The 15422-nt window shown below is 38.1% G+C and overlaps 1 protein-coding gene across 4 annotated transcripts; it reads right to left on the bottom strand.

The window, feature by feature from the left end:
• Positions 1-11106: 11106 nt before the first annotated feature.
• smim13 (small integral membrane protein 13) lies at positions 11107-14649 on the bottom strand. 4 transcript variants are annotated; one of them, XM_083982803.1, is made up of 3 exons: positions 14439-14649; positions 14201-14407; positions 11107-11623 (listed from the first exon to the last, which is right to left on the bottom strand). In XM_083982803.1, exons 2-3 carry the CDS (start codon positions 14274-14276, stop codon positions 11403-11405), a joined length of 297 nt encoding a protein of 98 aa, XP_083838929.1. In that variant the 5' UTR covers positions 14277-14407; positions 14439-14649; the 3' UTR covers positions 11107-11402. The 4 variants fall into 4 exon arrangements, with proteins under 4 accessions (XP_083838929.1, XP_083838930.1, XP_083838931.1 ...); XM_083982804.1 differs by having other exon boundaries at positions 14443-14649; XM_083982805.1 differs by having other exon boundaries at positions 14451-14649.
• Positions 14650-15422: the final 773 nt, after the last annotated feature.

Here is a 15422-nt window from a genome sequence, read left to right as displayed (position 1 = left end):
GGCCTCTGGCCCCGCCCCCTCGCAATATTTTTTTTCGTAGGATAGGTCTGGGAAAGTCCCGCCTTCCTCGCCTCTGATTGGCTGGATGAATTCTCCTCCGATTGACGTCATCTCACAACAGTACTGTAGTCAACTAAAATACACACAACTGAAGTAGTTGATGTAATCAGACGCCGTGGCGTAGCGGTTTGTGTTTTTGCATGCGGTGTGGTGAATCCCAGTTCGATCCCCGCTGGTTTCATGTTCCAAAAAATGTAGTTTTTAAATTTATATTCCAAGTTTACATTTAGAGTTTGAGAGAAGTGTAATTGTGCCATTGGTTGGGTTTAGGCAACGAAGAAAGGAGTTGGTTAAGTTTAGTAAAAAGAGCAGGTAGAGGCTAGACAGGCCAGATAAGTAGAGAGAGTCCAGATCTAGACACTTATCACACTTTACCGACAGCCTGTTTCACAGCCGTTTCACAGCCAAAACAAACAACCAATCAGGTGAGAGCCCTTCTAGCCAATCAGAGGCGGGAACGGCGGGAAAGGCGGGACTTTCCCGGACCTATCCTACGAAAAAAAATATTGCCGCCCCCTCTGGCCCCGCCCCCCCTCTGGCCACGCCCCCATGGACGCTGTAAATAAACTGTTTGTGTAAATATTTGTTTTCTAAGATGTTGTTGTGAGTAAAGACGCTTCTTCATCACATGACCTCGTCTCTTTTTTTATTTTATTTAACCTTTATTTAACCAGGCGAGCAAATTAAGAACAAAATTCTTACTTTCAAGTGCAGCCTGATGATGTCACTGATGATGTCACTGCGAGGTGTAAACAACCTGTTGTTACCCGCCTTACCTCACCATAGCAACCGTCCTCTGGGGACATGATGGTCTGTCCACTCACCGTCTCCACGGCAACAGGTTAAATGTCATCACACAGACGTTACACACTAAATATTTACTGTGTGTGTGTCTGTGTGTGTAAAGTGTGTATGTGTCCTTGTACAGCTATACTTGTGAGGACCAGTTTGAGTTTTAAACCATCAAAGTGAGGACGTTTTATCAAAGTGAGGACGTTTTACCAAAGTGAAGACGTTTTATTAAAGTGAGGACGTTTTATTAAAGTGAAGACGTTTTATTAAAGTGAGGACGTTTTATCAAAGTGAAGACGTTTTATCAAAGTGAGGACGTTTTATCAAAGTGAGGACGTTTTATCAAAGTGAGGACGTTTTATTAAAGTGAAGACGTTTTATCAAAGTGAAGACGTTTTATTAAAGTGAAGACGTTTTATCAAAGTGAAGACGTTTTATCAAAGTGAAGACGTTTTATTAAAGTGAAGACGTTTTATCAAAGTGAAGACGTTTTATCAAAGTGAGGACGTTTTATCAAAGTGAAGACGTTTTATCAAAGTGAAGACGTTTTATTAAAGTGAGGACGTTTTATCAAAGTGAAGACGTTTTATTAAAGTGAGGACGTTTTATTAAAGTGAGGACGTTTTATCAAAGTGAGGACGTTTTATCAAAGTGAAGACGTTTTATCAAAGTGAAGACGTTTTATCAAAGTGAAGACGTTTTATTAAAGTGAAGACGTTTTATCAAAGTGAAGACGTTTTATTAAAGTGAAGACGTTTTATCAAAGTGAAGACGTTTTATCAAAGTGAAGACGTTTTATCAAAGTGAAGACGTTTTATCAAAGTGAGGACGTTTTATTAAAGTGAGGACGTTTTATCAAAGTGAAGACGTTTTATTAAAGTGAGGACGTTTTATTAAAGTGAAGACGTTTTATCAAAGTGAGGACGTTTTATTAAAGTGAAGACGTTTTATTAAAGTGAAGACGTTTTATTAAAGTGAGGACGTTTTATCAAAGTGAAGACGTTTTATCAAAGTGAGGACGTTTTATCAAAGTGAAGACGTTTTATCAAAGTGAAGACGTTTTATTAAAGTGAAGACGTTTTGATTAGTGAGGACGTTTTATCAAAGTGAAGACGTTTTATTAAAGTGAGGACGTTTTATTAAAGTGAAGACGTTTTGATTAGTGAGGACGTTTTGATTAGTGAGGACGTTTTATCAAAGTGAAGACGTTTTATTAAAGTGAGGACGTTTTATCAAAGTGAGGACGTTTTATTAAAGTGAGGACGTTTTATTAAAGTGAAGACGTTTTATCAAAGTGAAGACGTTTTATTAAAGTGAAGACGTTTTATCAAAGTGAAGACGTTTTATTAAAGTGAAGACGTTTTATCAAAGTGAAGACGTTTTATCAAAGTGAGGACGTTTTATTAAAGTGAAGACGTTTTATTAAAGTGAGGACGTTTTATTAAAGTGAGGACGTTTTATTAAAGTGAGGACGTTTTATCAAAGTGAAGACGTTTTATTAAAGTGAAGACGTTTTATCAAAGTGAAGACGTTTTATTAAAGTGAGGACGTTTTATCAAAGTGAGGACGTTTTATTAAAGTGAGGACGTTTTGATTAGTGAAGACGTTTTATTAAAGTGAGGACGTTTTGATTAGTGAAGACGTTTTATCAAAGTGAGGACGTTTTGATTAGTGAGGACGTTTTATTAAAGTGAAGACGTTTTATCAAAGTGAAGACGTTTTATCAAAGTGAAGACGTTTTATTAAAGTGAAGACGTTTTATCAAAGTGAGGACGTTTTATCAAAGTGAAGACGTTTTATTAAAGTGAGGACGTTTTATCAAAGTGAGGACGTTTTATTAAAGTGAGGACGTTTTATTAAAGTGAAGACGTTTTATCAAAGTGAAGACGTTTTATTAAAGTGAGGACGTTTTATCAAAGTGAGGACGTTTTATCAAAGTGAGGACGTTTTATTAAAGTGAAGACGTTTTATTAAAGTGAGGACGTTTTGATTAGTGAAGACGTTTTATCAAAGTGAGGACGTTTTGATTAGTGAAGACGTTTTATTAAAGTGAAGACGTTTTATTAAAGTGAAGACGTTTTATCAAAGTGAAGACGTTTTATTAAAGTGAAGACGTTTTATCAAAGTGAGGACGTTTTATTAAAGTGAGGACGTTTTATCAAAGTGAGGACGTTTTGATTAGTGAAGACGTTTTATTAAAGTGAGGACGTTTTGATTAGTGAAGACGTTTTATCAAAGTGAGGACGTTTTGATTAGTGAAGACGTTTTATCAAAGTGAGGACGTTTTGATTAGTGAAGACGTTTTATCAAAGTGAAGACGTTTTATCAAAGTGAAGACGTTTTATTAAAGTGAGGACGTTTTATTAAAGTGAAGACGTTTTATCAAAGTGAAGACGTTTTATCAAAGTGAAGACGTTTTATTAAAGTGAAGACGTTTTATCAAAGTGAGGACGTTTTATCAAAGTGAAGACGTTTTATTAAAGTGAGGACGTTTTATCAAAGTGAGGACGTTTTATTAAAGTGAGGACGTTTTATTAAAGTGAAGACGTTTTATCAAAGTGAAGACGTTTTATTAAAGTGAGGACGTTTTATCAAAGTGAGGACGTTTTATCAAAGTGAGGACGTTTTATTAAAGTGAAGACGTTTTATTAAAGTGAGGACGTTTTATCAAAGTGAAGACGTTTTATTAAAGTGAAGACGTTTTATCAAAGTGAAGACGTTTTATCAAAGTGAGGACGTTTTATCAAAGTGAAGACGTTTTATCAAAGTGAAGACGTTTTATTAAAGTGAAGACGTTTTATCAAAGTGAAGACGTTTTATTAAAGTGAGGACGTTTTATTAAAGTGAGGACGTTTTATCAAAGTGAAGACGTTTTATCAAAGTGAAGACGTTTTATCAAAGTGAGGACGTTTTATCAAAGTGAAGACGTTTTATCAAAGTGAAGACGTTTTATCAAAGTGAAGACGTTTTATTAAAGTGAAGACGTTTTATCAAAGTGAAGACGTTTTATCAAAGTGAGGACGTTTTATCAAAGTGAAGACGTTTTATCAAAGTGAAGACGTTTTATCAAAGTGAAGACGTTTTATTAAAGTGAAGACGTTTTGATTAGTGAGGACGTTTTATTAAAGTGAGGACGTTTTATTAAAGTGAGGACGTTTTATCAAAGTGAAGACGTTTTATTAAAGTGAGGACGTTTTATTAAAGTGAGGACGTTTTATCAAAGTGAAGACGTTTTATTAAAGTGAGGACGTTTTATTAAAGTGAGGACGTTTTGATTAGTGAGGACGTTTTATTAAAGTGAGGACGTTTTATTAAAGTGAGGACGTTTTATTAAAGTGAGGACGTTTTATCAAAGTGAAGACGTTTTATTAAAGTGAGGACGTTTTATCAAAGTGAAGACGTTTTATTAAAGTGAGGACGTTTTATTAAAGTGAGGACGTTTTGATTAGTGAGGACGTTTTATTAAAGTGAGGACGTTTTGATTAGTGAGGACGTTTTATTAAAGTGAGGACGTTTTGATTAGTGAGGACGTTTTATCAAAGTGAAGACGTTTTATTAAAGTGAGGACGTTTTATTAAAGTGAGGACGTTTTATCAAAGTGAGGACGTTTTATCAAAGTGAGGACGTTTTATTAAAGTGAAGACGTTTTATTAAAGTGAGGACGTTTTATCAAAGTGAAGACGTTTTATTAAAGTGAGGACGTTTTATCAAAGTGAGGACGTTTTATCAAAGTGAGGACGTTTTATCAAAGTGAAGACGTTTTATTAAAGTGAAGACGTTTTATCAAAGTGAAGACGTTTTATTAAAGTGAGGACGTTTTATCAAAGTGAGGACGTTTTATCAAAGTGAGGACGTTTTATCAAAGTGAGGACGTTTTATCAAAGTGAAGACGTTTTATCAAAGTGAGGACGTTTTATCAAAGTGAGGACGTTTTATTAAAGTGAAGACGTTTTATCAAAGTGAAGACGTTTTATCAAAGTGAGGACGTTTTATCAAAGTGAAGACGTTTTATTAAAGTGAGGACGTTTTATCAAAGTGAGGACGTTTTATTAAAGTGAAGACGTTTTATCAAAGTGAAGACGTTTTATTAAAGTGAGGACGTTTTGATTAGTGAGGACGTTTTATCAAAGTGAGGACGTTTTATTAAAGTGAAGACGTTTTATCAAAGTGAAGACGTTTTATTAAAGTGAGGACGTTTTATCAAAGTGAAGACGTTTTATTAAAGTGAAGACGTTTTAACGTTTTATCAAAGTGAGGACGTTTTATCAAAGTGAGGACGTTTTATTAAAGTGAGGACGTTTTATTAAAGTGAAGACGTTTTATTAAAGTGAGGACGTTTTATTAAAGTGAAGACGTTTTATCAAAGTGAAGACGTTTTATTAAAGTGAAGACGTTTTATTAAAGTGAAGACGTTTTATCAAAGTGAAGACGTTTTATCAAAGTGAAGACGTTTTATTAAAGTGAGGACGTTTTATCAAAGTGAAGACGTTTTATTAAAGTGAAGACGTTTTATTAAAGTGAGGACGTTTTGATTAGTGAAGACGTTTTATCAAAGTGAGGACGTTTTGATTAGTGAAGACGTTTTATTAAAGTGAAGACGTTTTATTAAAGTGAAGACGTTTTATCAAAGTGAAGACGTTTTATTAAAGTGAAGACGTTTTATCAAAGTGAGGACGTTTTATTAAAGTGAGGACGTTTTATCAAAGTGAGGACGTTTTGATTAGTGAAGACGTTTTATTAAAGTGAGGACGTTTTGATTAGTGAAGACGTTTTATCAAAGTGAGGACGTTTTGATTAGTGAGGACGTTTTATTAAAGTGAGGACGTTTTATTAAAGTGAGGACGTTTTATTAAAGTGAGGACGTTTTGATTAGTGAGGACGTTTTATTAAAGTGAGGACGTTTTATTAAAGTGAGGACGTTTTATTAAAGTGAGGACGTTTTATTAAAGTGAAGACGTTTTATTAAAGTGAAGACGTTTTATCAAAGTGAGGACGTTTTATCAAAGTGAAGACGTTTTATTAAAGTGAGGACGTTTTATCAAAGTGAAGACGTTTTATCAAAGTGAGGACGTTTTATTAAAGTGAAGACGTTTTATTAAAGTGAGGACGTTTTATCAAAGTGAGGACGTTTTATTAAAGTGAGGACGTTTTATCAAAGTGAAGACGTTTTATTAAAGTGAAGACGTTTTATCAAAGTGAGGACGTTTTATCAAAGTGAGGACGTTTTATTAAAGTGAAGACGTTTTATCAAAGTGAGGACGTTTTATCAAAGTGAGGACGTTTTATCAAAGTGAAGACGTTTTATCAAAGTGAAGACGTTTTATCAAAGTGAGGACGTTTTATCAAAGTGAGGACGTTTTATTAAAGTGAAGACGTTTTATTAAAGTGAGGACGTTTTATTAAAGTGAAGACGTTTTATTAAAGTGAAGACGTTTTATTAAAGTGAAGACGTTTTATTAAAGTGAAGACGTTTTATTAAAGTGAGGACGTTTTATCAAAGTGAAGACGTTTTATTAAAGTGAAGACGTTTTATTAAAGTGAAGACGTTTTATTAAAGTGAGGACGTTTTATCAAAGTGAGGACGTTTTATCAAAGTGAGGACGTTTTATCAAAGTGAAGACGTTTTATCAAAGTGAGGACGTTTTATCAAAGTGAAGACGTTTTATTAAAGTGAAGACGTTTTATCAAAGTGAGGACGTTTTATCAAAGTGAGGACGTTTTATCAAAGTGAGGACGTTTTATCAAAGTGAAGACGTTTTATCAAAGTGAGGACGTTTTATCAAAGTGAAGACGTTTTACTAAAGTGAGGACGTTTTATTAAAGTGAAGACGTTTTACTAAAGTGAGGACGTTTTATTAAAGTGAAGACGTTTTATTAAAGTGAAGACGTTTTATTAAAGTGAAGACGTTTTATCAAAGTGAGGACGTTTTATTAAAGGGATAGTTCAACATTTTGGCAAATTGGCCCATTGCCATAATCCCTATAGTCATAGCAGTAGGTTCGTTACCTTTATTTGTCGGTGTAAGCTATTTTTAGAACGGAGGAGCGGAGCGGCAGGCTGCTCAGAGCTACACTATGGAGGCTAATGGAATTTCTTGGTTTCCCTCATCAAACTCATCAAATACAAAATCCCAAAACTCCAAAACGCTTTCGTGGACAAGTTGTGAGCTGCACAATCACCACGCTATGAGATAATAATAGAACGTTACGAGACAGAGTTGTTTTAGAGGTAAATTCATGCAAAACCGCTGATGCGCGTTGCATTCAGGGACAGTTTTTCAGCAAGCAGACTCTGTATTTACCTCGAAAACGGCTCCGTTTCGTAACGTTCCATTATTATCTCATAGCGTGGTGATTGTGCAGGTCACAACTTGTCCACAAAAGCGTTTTTGGAGTTTTGGGATTTTGTATTTGATGAGTTTGATGAGGGAAACCAAGAAATTCCATTAGCCTCCATAGTGTAGCTCTGAACAGCCTGCCGCTCCGCTCCTCCGTTCTAAAAATAGCTTACACCGACAAATAAAGGTAACGAACCTACTGCTATGACTATAGGGATTATGGCAATGGGCCAATTTGCCAAAATGTTGAACTATCCCTTTAAAGTGAGGACGTTTTATCAAAGTGAAGACGTTTTATCAAAGTGAAGACGTTTTATTAAAGTGAGGACGTTTTATTAAAGTGAAGACGTTTTATTAAAGTGAGGACGTTTTATCAAAGTGAAGACGTTTTATCAAAGTGAAGACGTTTTATCAAAGTGAAGACGTTTTATTAAAGTGAAGACGTTTTGATTAGTGAGGACGTTTTATCAAAGTGAAGACGTTTTATTAAAGTGAGGACGTTTTATTAAAGTGAAGACGTTTTATCAAAGTGAAGACGTTTTATCAAAGTGAAGACGTTTTATCAAAGTGAAGACGTTTTATTAAAGTGAAGACGTTTTATCAAAGTGAAGACGTTTTATCAAAGTGAAGACGTTTTATCAAAGTGAAGACGTTTTATTAAAGTGAAGACGTTTTATTAAAGTGAAGACGTTTTATCAAAGTGAAGACGTTTTATCAAAGTGAAGACGTTTTATTAAAGTGAAGACGTTTTATCAAAGTGAAGACGTTTTATCAAAGTGAAGACGTTTTATCAAAGTGAAGACGTTTTATTAAAGTGAAGACGTTTTATTAAAGTGAAGACGTTTTATCAAAGTGAAGACGTTTTATCAAAGTGAGGACGTTTTATTAAAGTGAAGACGTTTTATTAAAGTGAGGACGTTTTATCAAAGTGAAGACGTTTTATTAAAGTGAGGACGTTTTATTAAAGTGAGGACGTTTTATTAAAGTGAAGACGTTTTATTAAAGTGAAGACGTTTTATTAAAGTGAGGACGTTTTATCAAAGTGAGGACGTTTTATTAAAGTGAAGACGTTTTATCAAAGTGAGGACGTTTTATTAAAGTGAAGACGTTTTATTAAAGTGAGGACGTTTTATTAAAGTGAAGACGTTTTATTAAAGTGAAGACGTTTTATCAAAGTGAAGACGTTTTATCAAAGTGAAGACGTTTTATTAAAGTGAGGACGTTTTATTAAAGTGAAGACGTTTTATCAAAGTGAAGACGTTTTATCAAAGTGAAGACGTTTTATCAAAGTGAAGACGTTTTATTAAAGTGAAGACGTTTTATCAAAGTGAAGACGTTTTATCAAAGTGAAGACGTTTTATCAAAGTGAAGACGTTTTATTAAAGTGAAGACGTTTTATTAAAGTGAAGACGTTTTATCAAAGTGAAGACGTTTTATCAAAGTGAGGACGTTTTATTAAAGTGAAGACGTTTTATTAAAGTGAGGACGTTTTATTAAAGTGAAGACGTTTTATTAAAGTGAAGACGTTTTATTAAAGTGAAGACGTTTTATTAAAGTGAGGACGTTTTATTAAAGTGAAGACGTTTTATTAAAGTGAAGACGTTTTATTAAAGTGAAGACGTTTTATTAAAGTGAAGACGTTTTATTAAAGTGAGGACGTTTTATTAAAGTGAAGACGTTTTATTAAAGTGAAGACGTTTTATCAAAGTGAAGACGTTTTATCAAAGTGAAGACGTTTTATCAAAGTGAAGACGTTTTATTAAAGTGAAGACGTTTTATTAAAGTGAGGACGTTTTATCAAAGTGAGGACGTTTTATTAAAGTGAGGACGTTTTATTAAAGTGAGGACGTTTTATTAAAGTGAAGACGTTTTATTAAAGTGAGGACGTTTTATTAAAGTGAGGACGTTTTGATTAGTGAAGACGTTTTATTAAAGTGAAGACGTTTTATTAAAGTGAAGACGTTTTGTCCGGTTCTCAGTTTCTCAGACTCCTTCCACGGCTGTTTGAGGGTTAAGACTTTATAATAATAACTAGATTATTATAATCAGGTTTAAGTTAGGTTGAGAGTGATGGTGAAAGTTAGACATTTGTTTTGGATGGTTAAGGTGTTAGGGGCTAAAGGGAAAACATTATGTCAGTGAGTGTCCTCACAAAGATAGCTTTACAGACGTGTGTGTGTGTGTGTGTGTAGCTGCAGCCTCTGAGTCACTTCCTTGTTTCACCACAGTTATTTCCTCTGAACTATTTACAGCTCAGAAATTACAGCTCTGGAGCTCTAACACACACACACACACACACACACACACTCTCTACACACACTCTACACACAGACACACACTCACAGTGTCGTGCTGCCTCCTGCTGGTCAGACTGGTGAAGGACGTTTGTTTTTCCTGTTATTGTTCCACTTCTCTCATCCGTCTGTTACCGTCTCATTCTCTCTCTTTTTGGCCGTGAAGACACTTGTTATTTATTTTTTTAGTTTAGAAGTTGCAGCTTATTTCTTCCTCTTGGCGTCACGTCCCACTCTGAGTCTGACCGACCAATCAGCACCAAGCTCCACCAGGAGTCTCTTCTCTTCCCTCGAGGCAGCGACTGGGTCAGAGCTTAGTCGGTCCTGAGGCTGTGACGTTATCAATATTATTACATATTACATTATTAATATTATTACATATTATATTATTAATATTATTACATATTACATTATTAATATTATTACATATTACATTATTAATATTATTACATATTACATTATTATTACATCATTAAGTGGGAGGGTTGACAGGGTTCAAGGGGGTCCCCAACTCTTGAAATTTTACAACTTTTTCTTATTATCAGGGATGCAAACGGGTCAGGACCAAAAAAGAGAGGAATTGTCTGGCCGGGTGGGGGGGGGGGGGGCTCACCATTAACAATATCACAGATAAGTCCATTTCCAGTAGTTCAACCCCAACCAAGTATTGAGTGCATATAGATGGACATAGTTTTCAGAAGGCCAACATTTCTAAATTAAAAATGCTTTAAAAAAAATTCCTTTGCATTATTTCCATTTTGGAGAAACTGATTTTTAGGTCTTCACTGAATGTTAGTCATAATTATTACTATTAAAATAAACTGAATAAATAAAGACATGGGATGTTTCATTCAGTGTGTAATGGACATATAGGCCTATATAATGTGTTAGTTTCACTTTTTGAATTGAACACATTCTACATCGCGGAGGCGCTTTTCGGCCGCTGTTTGCATCCCTGTATTATTGTTTGACTTTTTTTTTGAGACATTTTACCACATTTGTTCTAAAATTTTACCACTTTTTCTAGAATTCTTTTGAAAAATATTGCTATTTTCTCAATTAAAAAAAAAAACTTTTTACTTTACTTTTTAAATCTTACCACTTTTTTCTAGAAATGTTTCAACTTTTTTGGAGAAATTGTACCACTTTTTTCCAGAAATGTCTCTAAAATCTTTTAAAAATGTATCTAGGCCTAATTTAAACGTTTATTGATTGTTTGTGTATTTCTGGTGTGTTGTCCAATGAGTCCGTGGTCTAGTTTCTGTCAGTTTTGGGTCCTTGATGTAAAAAAGACGACCTCTCCTTACGTCGCCGTGACGACCTCTCCTTACATCGCCGTGACGACCTCTCCTCCTCCTCCTCACACACACAAACAGGACAGAGCTCTTGTTCGTTGTTGTTGACGACATTATTTATTTATTTATTGATTAGATTGACTCGAAGTTTCTGCTGATCAACACACACACACCGGTTGCCATGGAGACAGAGACAGAGACAGAGGCCCGGGGGGGGGGGGGGGGGGGGGTTGGAGGTCAGCTGACTCATCGCTGGCTCGTCTTCATCCTCCTCGTTCTCTCTGCACGAGGTCCATCCACACGGTCGTCATGACAACGACAACACATGGTCGTCATGACAACAACGACAACACATGGTCGTCATGACAACGACAACACATGGTCGTCATGGCAACGACAAAACCGATAATGTCTCCATAAAAAAAGAAACGTTCGCGGTGAAACGAACAAACATGAAGCTTTTTCCCTTTGAGACCGAGACGACGGCGTAAAGTGTCTTTATGAGGGGGGGGGGGGGGGGGCGGGGGGGTGTGTGTGTGTGTGTGTGTGTGTGTGTGTGTGTTTGTGTGTGTGTGTGTGTATCTCTATGTGAGGGGGGGTTAGGGTCAGGTGGTGTGGATGGTCTATGAGCTCTCTGGGGGCGGGGCCAGTCTTTGGCGAGCGCCGGTCTTGGACCTGGTCCGGGCCGGAGCGGCGGCGGCGGCGGCCTTGTGTTGGGACGGTTGAGTCTCGGCCTGGGGGGTCCCGGCCTGGGGGGTCCCGGCCTGGGGGGTCCCCGCGTCGCCCACCAGCTCACGCAGGAACTTGAACTTGGACAGGAAGAGCTGCCAGACCACGTACCAACCTGGGGATCGACCAGAAACAAGATCCATCAGAAATAAAGCAGATTAAATCAGCCGATTAAATCGGCCGATTAGCCCGTTTGAGAAGGTAAAGGTACTTTATTTGTCACATATACAGCTAGTACAGTGAAATTCTTTCTCTGCATTTAACCCTGAGGAGCAGTGGGCAGCCGCGGTGCAGCGCCCGGGGACCAACTCCAGATTATGAGCCAGAACCTAGCTGGCATGTTTTTAGAGTTGGGGGAAACCGGAGCACCCGGAGGAAACCCACGCAGACACGGGGAGAACATGCAAACTCCACACAGAAAGGACCTGGGCGGCCCGGGATTCGAACCCAGGACCTTCTTGCTGTGAGGCAACAGTGCTAACCACTGTGCCACCCTGCCGCCAATAATCTGTAATCGGCCAAAACTCACAGATTGTGGCCGATATTTTCAGAAATAAAATGCAGGGACTAAGACTTGGTTTTACTTTGAAAAGATCCCCCGACATGAGGCTGTTTATCCTGTAGAGGGCGCAGCGACCTCATGACAAACTCAACTACCGTATCCACTAACCACCCATGGATCTATTATAAGACTATAATAATAATGTAATAGCTACATCCACTAACCACCCATTTTTTTTCCAAAAATCCATATTGGTCGGTCGGGCCCTACTCAGAAACAGAAGATCAATCAGAAGCTTCCTTCTTCAGGATTTTCAGAATAAAAGGTCTTAGTTCTGACAGGAGCAGGTTTCACAGTCTGATCAACTGATTAATCAATAACAGGCTGATCATGAAGGTGATCATGTGACTCCATGAACACACAGTTGGTTTGTTAGTTAATCTCACATTGTCTCTGTACAAAGAAAACAAAGATGTGCAACACTGTCATATCACAGGGATTCATTGATCCAGGGACACGTCAAAGTGAAATTATTCACTTTACTGATCATTGATCTGATATAACGACCTCCGTAGACTATAAAGTATATATAAAATGACCTCCTTACATTTATATAAAGTAGCCTATCATATATAATATATAACGACCTCCGTAGAATCAGAAACACAGTGGATGGGTCAGTGTGATGTATAAACCCTCTGGTTCTGGTTCTGGTTCTGGTTCTGGTTCTGGTTCTGGTTCTGGTCCAGCTCCACAGGACTCTGGACTAGTGACGTCGGTTCTTTACAGACTGAACAGAACCTCCTGTTTATCAGGAACTAACCAACTCACTCAGTAACATTACGTTATCCACTCCACAGGCGGAGGAATAACGTTGGTTATGAGTGAGTGAGTTGGTTAGTTCCAGGCGTAGGGATAACGTTACAGAGTGAGTTGGTTAGTTCCTGATAAACATCTTTCCCGTCTATAACCAGTTGATGAACTGATAATAACGTGTTTATAAGGTGTTTATAAGGTGTTTATAACGTGTTTATAAGGTGTTTATAAGGTGTTTATAAGGTGTTTATAAGGTGTTTATAAGGTGTTTATAAGGTGTAAGTGGATATAATCCATGTGAAAGCCTCTCAGTCAGACTGGAAGCAGAGAAACCATCTGACTGGCTGTAGCGTATCGTCCTGCTGCTCCTTATTCTGAGTTCCTAGAAGAATTCCCCGACTTCCTGTCAAACTGAGCAACGAGCTCAGACAAAGTCATTATAGTAGCTTTAACTTTAACATCCATGTGGACGTCGATGATGATTGTCTGGCCATTAGTCGGCTTCTCTCAGAGGGGAAACAAACCCACTCACACTTTTAAAGGGACAACCAGGAGTTTTGTTAAAGCAAAGTGTCTTCACACTACATTTATGAGCCTCCGCACCGTGAAATTCTTTGACCGGTGCAAGACAGACTCATGTTTTCATTCATCAAGAATTAAAGTCAGAGGTTGGAAGACGTTCACATACCGTCGTAGTTCCCACCATAAACGGAGATTCGGCGGCGTTATTCTCATGACTCGCCACGAAACCGAAAGTAAAGAAACGCTGGTCGGCTCGCCCAGCATTTCCACCACCACTAATAATAACAAAATAACCATAGAGACAAAACCATAGATTTATCTAAAATGGACCATTAACAAGTGGTAACGGAGATTCATCCACATTAATATCAGACTTTTTTATAACCAAATAGAAACTCCTCGTAATCACATCCTTGATCTAGTACTAACCCCCCCCCCCCCCCCCCCCCCTCACCAGAAGCTGCCCTCATCAGCTGTTGTTAACATTTCCATGTTTCCCACATTGCTCACCCTGAGCTTTCTCCTGGTTTTCCCTGTTAAAAGGGTTTTCCATGGAGTTTTTCCTCAGTGGATGTGAGGGTCTAAGGACAGAGGATGTTGTTATGATGGGATGTAAAGCCCCTTGGGACAAACTGGTGGTAAAAAAACGGGCTATACAGGCTACTAATAATATAACTGCCTTGTCTAACTACACTTTAACAGCTGTGTTATTGTTTAGTAACGGGACTTCTGGAGTCAGTAACGGTAACGGAGTTGTAACGGAGTTGTAACGGGGGGAAAGAAAGAAACACAGTAGTAACTTTTTGGATTACTCAGTAACTGTACAAAGTAGATGACGTCATTGAGACTCACCGAACAGCATGAAGAGCAGCGCACACACCAGAGTGGCCACGATGACCAGCAGCGTGAGGCCGACGCTCTGCCACATCTTCACACACACACACACACACACACACACACACACGGAGAGACACACAAACACACACACACACACACACACACACACACACACACGGAGAGACACACACACACACACACAGCAGGAGGCCGGTGTCTCTGCTCCACACACACAAAACACACACACAGATACAGACACACTCACACACTCACACGGAGAGACACACAAACACACACAGACACACACACTCACGCTGACAGACACACACAGCGGTCGTCGTGTAGCTTTAGCCGCATTAGCCTCGTTAGCTCCGTTAGCCGTTAGCCGTTAGCCGCTAGCCGCTGTCAGCAGGTTTCACCACAGTCCGAGCTGCGACATGTCGGAACCAACTGGGTCAACACAACAAACCTGACGTCATCACCACGCGCCCTGCCGCCGTCCATCCGACTGCGACGGCGCAGAGCGAGCGCAGTGGCATTCTGGGTAATGGAGTTCTGCTGCTTCTCTGGGTGTTACAGCGTTTCAGTGCAACAGCGCCCCCACTGGTCAGGAGGGAGGAGCACTCTCTATCCAATAAACACAATAACATTATTAATAATAATTATTGTTGTAATTATTACTATACAACTATATTCGCTCAAATATGAAGGAGTATTAGGGCCACAAAAAAATAAAATAAAAACCCAGGTGTAAAAGAACCTGGATTGGATTGGATTGTACTTTATTGTCCCAAAGGGAAATTTGTTTTGGGCTCGGAGCCACTGCATACACAAGACAATACATACAAGACATCCATACAAAATACTTTCACACCTTTAACACGCATTCAAAACAGTGAAGGGTGCTTCCACTCTATTACAAATAGGTCGGTAAAAACAGTCTGTAGAACTGATCAGATCAGCAGCTCTTTAAGTTAAAGTGCTATGTGCGCTGTGGTTCAACAGAGCCAATAACAGAGCCTAAACCAATAAAATAAAATCAGCTATACATAAATAAACTAAAGTGCTACATTGCATATTAAAGGTGTACAGAAATGTCCGTTTGTCCTGTTTGTCGCGCCGAGTTGTCACGAGCTGCAACACGAGTTTACCCGAGTGAGGAAAACGAATTTGATTGGTCGTTATCGAGCGGGCGGGATATTCAAAGCTTGGGGCGAGACCGAGCTCCGTGTGTGTG

This window comes from Trachurus trachurus (genome assembly GCF_905171665.1).
Source record: "Trachurus trachurus genome assembly, chromosome: 11".
Taxonomy (NCBI): domain Eukaryota; kingdom Metazoa; phylum Chordata; class Actinopteri; order Carangiformes; family Carangidae; genus Trachurus; species Trachurus trachurus.
The sequence above is the reverse complement of the archived record's forward strand: the minus strand, read 5'-3'. Positions and strand labels throughout refer to the sequence as shown.

What these genes read in the sequence shown, in the direction of transcription:
- smim13 (XM_083982803.1), bottom strand. Translation starts at nt 14,276, where the DNA reads ATGTGGCAGAGCGTCGGCCTCACGCTGCTGGTCATCGTGGCCACTCTG. An exon ending in GCTGCTCTTCATGCTGTTCG is followed by an intron (nt 11,624 to 14,200) that starts GTGAGTCTCAAT and finishes GTCGATCCCCAG; the next exon opens with GTTGGTACGTGGTCTGGCAG.